Raw genomic sequence first — 6,750 nt, 5'->3', positions numbered from 1 at the left:
TTATGGAGTTTAAAGATGCTTTTCTGCCCAAAAAATGTAATGTAGCTGTCGCTTGTACTCAAGGTGTTATGAGAGTTTATAAATGACGAAGAAATAAGGCTATTAAAAGGCAAAAAAGTGCACTGATGGCCTTTTCATTGTATAAAGACATGAACGAGTAGCAAAAATGACTTACAATTTTGAACATATGGAATAGGAATTGACTGCTAAAGAGCAAACAATATGAGTGTTAATAGTTAATTCAGCAAAACTAATTTTCTGTAATTGTAAACAAATATGGTTTAAAACAGCGCTTATGTTGCTGCCATAGGGTTTAGAACAGTAACTTTAATCAGTACATCACAGAGTCTGTGGCATCACTACTTTGAAAGTGACCATTCACACTAGGATCCCTCATACTTTGGCCTCCACTCTTCAAACTATATAAAGCTAGCTGATTGGAGAAGCCAGGATTCAGCTTCAAAAGCAGAGTTACCTGCAACTGTGTGAATCTGCAAACAGATGACTTCTTGCATGCGTGGTTGCTGAGTTCTTAGCACTGATTTTGAATTTACATGCAAAGAATTTAATTCACAAGTGGCAGTGAATACCTGTTCCAACAATTATTATTTCAGAGTGATTTACCAGCAGCGGTAAGTTTGTGGTTCGACAACTGAACTGATCTCAAGTAAGCACATAGCATACAAATCTATTCATTACATTATCCCGTATAAAAGTGTCCAACTCACCCGACAGCTCCATCTTGGTGTAGTTTCCAATTTTCCACTGTGAATCTGACCCACACCAGTATGTCCCAGCGTCAGCTGCTTCCAGCTCTGCAATCATCACCAAGAAAGAGCTGGAAGAAACATTATCATGGACAGTGAACCTGCTTTGATTGGTCATGTCCATGCAGCTGTTGTGCTGGTCTCCCTTACAGAGGAACTTCCTGTTATCCCGGTGTTGTGGAGGATAAGGACACTGCAAAGTTAGTGGCTGCCCCACAGTACCATTTATTTTAGTTGATTTGACACAGCAGAACTCTGTATGAATGAAAGAAAAAGATTATTTCAGAATTATCAGATATTCAACTGATGTAATTAAATGCACAGAAGCTTTGACTGCTCACCTTCTACTTCCAACAGAACTGCAGAGAAAACATCATGGTCAAAGTTTCTTTGGACACCACAAAGGTAATACCCTGAATCCTCTTGGCTCAAACTGGTGATGTTCACTGTAAATTTTTTTAACATTTTATCATCATCAAGTCTGAATCGTCCATTTTCCTTGTTGTAAGAGGTGATTAGTGCCTGCTGAAGACATGTGGAGGGCCGGTTTCCTCTGCAGATGTACTTCAGGCTGTTGTGGTACTGACGCTCATACGGACAACTAATGGATTCTGAATATCCCTGATAATTCAGAATTTTGGTCACAGTACCACAGCAGCGGTCTGTCAACAGGGGTAAAAGCATCAGAAGACATTTTACACAAACAGCTGTATATAAAACTTAAGGATTTTATATTCAACTCAATGGGGAAGTTTACATTTCTAAACTTGTGACAGTTTTCCATCATTTGATGCTCATATAGTGGTTTAAATTTTACAGCAGAGAAACAGATAATGCTGAACAAACAGAAACTATCTATGAATTCCTTATCTTTAACTGTAACTCCTGAATCCCTGTAACTCGCCGTAACTCGCTTTCAGTGTGCAACAGAATTTGACCAAGTTTTTGTTTACCTTTTACTAGTTTCAGCTCGACTTCAGTGTAGACATCTTTCAAAAATTTTTTCACTCCACACCAGTATTTCCCGGCATCCATGGAACGAAGATCAGAGATGGTCGTTGTGAAGATTCGTGCTATTTTGTCATCATGGATCATGTATTTATATTTCACTGGGTTTGTTGTTGTAATAAGAACATCACCCCTGCCACAACTGTTCTTACAGAGGTACTTCTCATATGATTCATAACCCAGATCATAAGAGCAGGAAATGTTAACCTCTCTTCTCAGATATCCAGTGACATTGAGCACCCCTACTGCACTGGTCGCACATCTCAGAGAAACTAGAAAGATAATGTGAAAACAACAAAATAATTTAAATTTTGTCATGTCAGCTGTCGTGATAGCAATGCTATTGTTGTATAAAGACATTACCAAGAACAATACCGGGTGTGTCATACAGCTCCTCAGTACTAAAAAAGTAAAACGTACCATTCAAACTACATCTGTTGTTAATCTTTATATATTTACTCATTTAAAGGACTTACTGCAGAGGATGAAAAGCAGGTTTTGAAGGCTCCACATCTTTGCGTTGCACACAATATTATGCACACAATAGGAGTCCCTTCTGGCCACAGGAGTTTGAAAGGAAAGGTGGAATTCGACCTTTAACACAGAGGAGGTAGAGCATTCTTACTTGGGCTTTCCCTAAAAGTAATTAGCAGTCATTTTTGAAACAGCTGACACATATCCTCTTATGGTAGAGGAAGTATTCAAATGTTTTACATAAACATCACTGTTAAAAAAAGTGAAACAGCTACATTGCATGAAATTAATTTTGTATATCTGAGAAACATTTGTGTTTGAAGATTATTGTGCTGTGTTCTCAGTTCATTAATTTCCTGGTTTGTTAATATTCAGAAAACAATCTTAAAAGTGACCATTACACCTGTCTCATTGTCATTCATGCGTTCTCTCTTGCCTCTACTCACTTCCATTTGTCTCCTTTTCAGTGCATTTATTTTTTAAGGCAAGCTTCTTATCTGTAAAACTCTCTGTGAAAAAACAAAAAACATACCTTGTATTCCAAAGTTTTGTAAATTCAGGTCGACTTGCAGACTAGGTTTTACTCGTTCCACATGCACTTGTGGACACTCTTATGTTTGAGCATGAAATTAGTTATAGGAAAAATGTGGTTTCAGCTAACTTTTATTTATTGCACAGAAGTCCAATAACAGCACACTGCTCAGGTTTAGATCAGGGAGTCTGTCTCTTTCATGCCCCTCCAGGTTTTCTTAATTGTTCATGTGAGAGTTAATGTCTCCTTGTAAGATGACAGAGTCCCCACACAAAGTAAATTCAAGAGGTCTGGGTATTCTGAACTGTCAGCTGTTGCCTGCCGCCTCTCACAAAGAGCAACTCCAGATTTGAACAGAATCCAGGCCCTCTCCTAGAGACTGGTTCAAGAGCTCAAGCTGTGTGTTGAAGTGAGCTGAACTATATCTAGCCAGGATCAGGTTCATTATTGTTATTGTTTATTTATTTTTCATAAAAATTTCCAATAGTGTTATCAGAGTTTGCCAGTTTACATAGTTTAAAGCTCATTAGCTCCTCACCATGTAGTGCCATAGTCTTTAAATAACTAGGGGAAAAAATCCATCCATCCATTTTCTTATCCAGTTCAGGGTCTGGAATGTATCCTAGATGTCATAGGCCAAAGGGCAGGGTAAACCGTAGCGTGTCTTTGAACTGTGGGAAGAATCCAGAGAGAACCCATACAAGGTTGGAAACAGCATTCAAACTCCACACAGAAAGTAACTTTTGGTAACTTTTCTACATATTTTTTCAGACTTTTTTTTGACAATTCATCAGCTGTTTCTTTCAAAACAGACCTCTTCAGCACATTTTGCTATGTAGCACAACTAGTACAAGACGTCTGTACTCAAGGTCTGGTGAGTAAAATTAAACATTTTTTACTCTGTGATTAGCAGGTAGGTGTGACTGTAAGAGCTGCAACCTTGCAGTTTTGGGATGTAGTATGCTGAGCAAACTCGTTAATGTTGGCTGATAACTTGTCAGAGTGAAGGACTGAATGCTACAACAACTTGCGTCAACATTTCCACAAATTCAGAGATTACTTCTTCACTCACAAATAGATTTAAGCAGTCTCACCAGTGATATATGCTAATATCCAAGAGAAGAGGGTATTTGAAGTGATAAAACAGCACCAGCAGAGTGCTCACAGTGACACATTAACAAGTGACACTGAAAGTGTAACTTTTGAAAAAAATGTTTAATTTTCTTCAGAGGAGGTGGAAAAAAAATAAAGTTCATGATGTTAGTCAAGCAGCAACAAATTCTCTACAAATCTGAAAAGGTTGGATTAGTTTGAGTAACTGATCAGGTCAAGAGTTTTGTGGATTTTTCTGTTCCTTTTCTTTCGGTGTATTTTTTTTTTACTTTACATATCTCGGGAATATAGTGCTATGCTCTTGTTTACTAAGGCAAAAGGCTAATTTATGTCAACTAATGATATGAAGTAATAATAAATGTACAATAATAATAAAAATATAATAATGTTATTATAAATTTAAGCTAAATACAGCATTACCATGTTAATAAAATAAAAGCACTTTACCTGGTAATTTTCAGTTGCAACAAACAGAAAGAAAAATTACATGAAAATTGCAATTAGTAAACATAACTTTTTAACATTTCACTGCTCGATTTCTGCCCAAATATCTGGAACTGAAGGAGTCTGACAATGTGGCAATTTACATTAAAATAGGGCAAAAATAAACAAAAGATTTAAAAATGACTGTTCTATAAAACTTTTTAGTAAATGGTCCAACATTGGAATTCATTTTTCTTTGCTTATTTATTTACTTTGCACTTGTGTTAGTTGTTTGCATTTGAGTTCAATTTCATGAAGAGACTGCAGATTGCTGTTAACACTAAGCAATCAAAGTTAAAGCTAATAGCAAAAGAGTAAGAAGTGATGATAAAACAGAAAACACAGCAAAGTTTCACTGAGAAAATAAGACTGCTGGATCACTGTATGTTGAGATTTGTTGTGTAACTGTTAATGATCAATCAAGTAGATTAATCTCTATACAGGTAAGACCAACGGTTTGACCTCAAATTAACACTCTGTTTGTTTTATGTCTGTGAAGGTTCATCTAGGTCTTCGCAGTCTAAGGAGCTGGAAAGAAAAGCATCTGGAAGTTTCTTGAACATGTTTTATCTCTCATCCGAGAAGCTTCTTCAGTTCTAAGAGCAATTGGTGGAATTCTCTAAAGTCCAGACATGTTTCTTTCCAAACTCCTTAGACTGTTTATTTTCTATTGGCTTTGTGGAGATTTTCATTACAGTAGATGTCTTCAAATATTGTGAAGTTTTCATAGTCTTGTTCTTCATCTTCATATTGGGCACAGGCACTCTGTTGTTTGGAGGTCTGCTTCTTCGAGTACATCACAACTTCTTGGTTTCCATAAATCTATTCAGACGCCAGTTAACACACACAATGTTAGTTATGTATTTTGGAATCTATTATGAAGCAAAGATTTTAAAAAGTATTTTCCTGCATTCAAACTAAAGTTGCCTTTTTAATGCAAGTTTCCACCAATGAGTATAACAATGACGATACGCTCATGATTACACACACACAGGCAAGCTTATATATCTTAACTTACATTTACTCAAGTGCCTTGAGGTGTGACTACTTTTGTGATTTTGTTTTATAATAAACTGAATTGAAATTAGTGCAAATAAGTTGCATGGTGCCAGACATTTTTCATTGTTGAGGTGTAGCAGGATTGCTCCGAGCCCAACTTGAATTACTGAACTCCGCACATACCTCTAAAGGAGAAGGCAGCAAGACTTCATTTTCCACCACATTTACTCGTGATCTCATTCTTTCAGTCACTACCCAGTGTTGCAGTCACTGATGTAAATCAGTTTAAATGACTGACTAAAAGTGTTTTCACTTGTTCTTGATTTACGGTATTGAGAAATGGTTAGAAAAGTTTTATGGCATATGATATGTCAGTGCTCACTGATTTTAATTTGTCTTTAACTTTAAAGGTTTTTCCATTATATTGGTTGACTATTCACATAATTAGAGTTTTTTATTCTTGAGTTAGTCTGTTAAGCCCCAGGGATGTTTCTGAGGTTCCTGTTTAAAAATCACATTCCAATGGTGAATTGACCATTTCTCTGCAAATACAAACTCTGTAAACAATCTTGGTATCAAAAGAAAGCTAAAAAATATACAGAAGTTATTCCAGGCCTGGTTTTTTATAGCGCATAAACCCCTAAAAATATGCTGCAGTAGATTAAAAATTGAAGGAATCCACAAATCAATATATGGACATTACCTGGGCAAAGATTGCTCAGCAATAACTCTGATATTGCTTCACCTCAGCAATATCAGAGTTACAGAGGTTTTATGAGGGACATAGCTGAAGGTTTTGTAGTTTGGCAGAATTTGGCCTAATCTGTGAAAGTTTTAATTTCTTCAGCACTGAATAGCAGAAATAAGGCTTTGTCAGAGGTCATTTAATTAAAATAATTAAAAATCCGCAACCGACAACATTGTACACAACAGTAGATTGGTGTGTAATAAGCAAGGGAAAAGGCAGAAAATAGAGACTTTTGATGGGAAACTGTTCTCGGAGTACACAGAGAGCTCTGCAGCAAGTGCAATTCTATCGTGGTTGAAGAAACATACCAAAAGTTACAGGGAATTCATTACAATGTTTTTCCAAATGTGAAGTGTAGTTTTGGTCTTTTGCTGCTGCTTCAGTGAATTTTGGTTAGACAGTTACAGTTTCGGAATCTGTGAGATGTCTGCTTTCAGCACTTAACAGCATATCCATGTACGTTGAACAATCCGTGCTTTGTGTTTACATCTTTTGCTGTCTTGACTGTGTTTGGTGGTTGTTGAACGGTTTTGGGAGCATTTAGCTAAGATTCTGACGTTTTTGTAGGTAATTTCCTCCAGGGATCTCTGAGATATAATGCTCTCAAGAATAATGAGGTTAGGTTG

The 6,750-nt window shown here is 36.6% G+C and overlaps 1 protein-coding gene across 2 annotated transcripts in view; it reads right to left on the bottom strand.

The window, feature by feature from the left end:
* LOC102309116 (polymeric immunoglobulin receptor) overlaps positions 1-6,750 on the bottom strand; it is a 17,887-nt gene that overhangs the window by 8,841 nt on the left and 2,296 nt on the right. The window contains exons 1-4 of one of the 2 annotated variants that reach the window (XM_014331215.2): positions 2,252-2,389; positions 1,721-2,047; positions 1,109-1,429; positions 729-1,022 (exon numbers count right to left, since the gene is read on the bottom strand). In XM_014331215.2, coding sequence (XP_014186701.1) covers positions 729-1,022; positions 1,109-1,429; positions 1,721-2,047; positions 2,252-2,288 — 979 coding nt within the window. In that variant the 5' untranslated portion in view covers positions 2,289-2,389. Of the gene's footprint in view, positions 1-728; positions 1,023-1,108; positions 1,430-1,720; positions 2,048-2,251; positions 2,390-6,750 lie in introns of those variants that run through there. The other variant, XM_042217031.1, reaches the window with a different exon arrangement.

This window comes from Haplochromis burtoni, unplaced genomic scaffold (genome assembly GCF_018398535.1).
Source record: "Haplochromis burtoni strain Fernald_Lab_line unplaced genomic scaffold, NCSU_Asbu1 Contig_1506, whole genome shotgun sequence".
NCBI classification, from domain to species: domain Eukaryota; kingdom Metazoa; phylum Chordata; class Actinopteri; order Cichliformes; family Cichlidae; genus Haplochromis; species Haplochromis burtoni.
The sequence above is the reverse complement of the archived record's forward strand: the minus strand, read 5'-3'. Positions and strand labels throughout refer to the sequence as shown.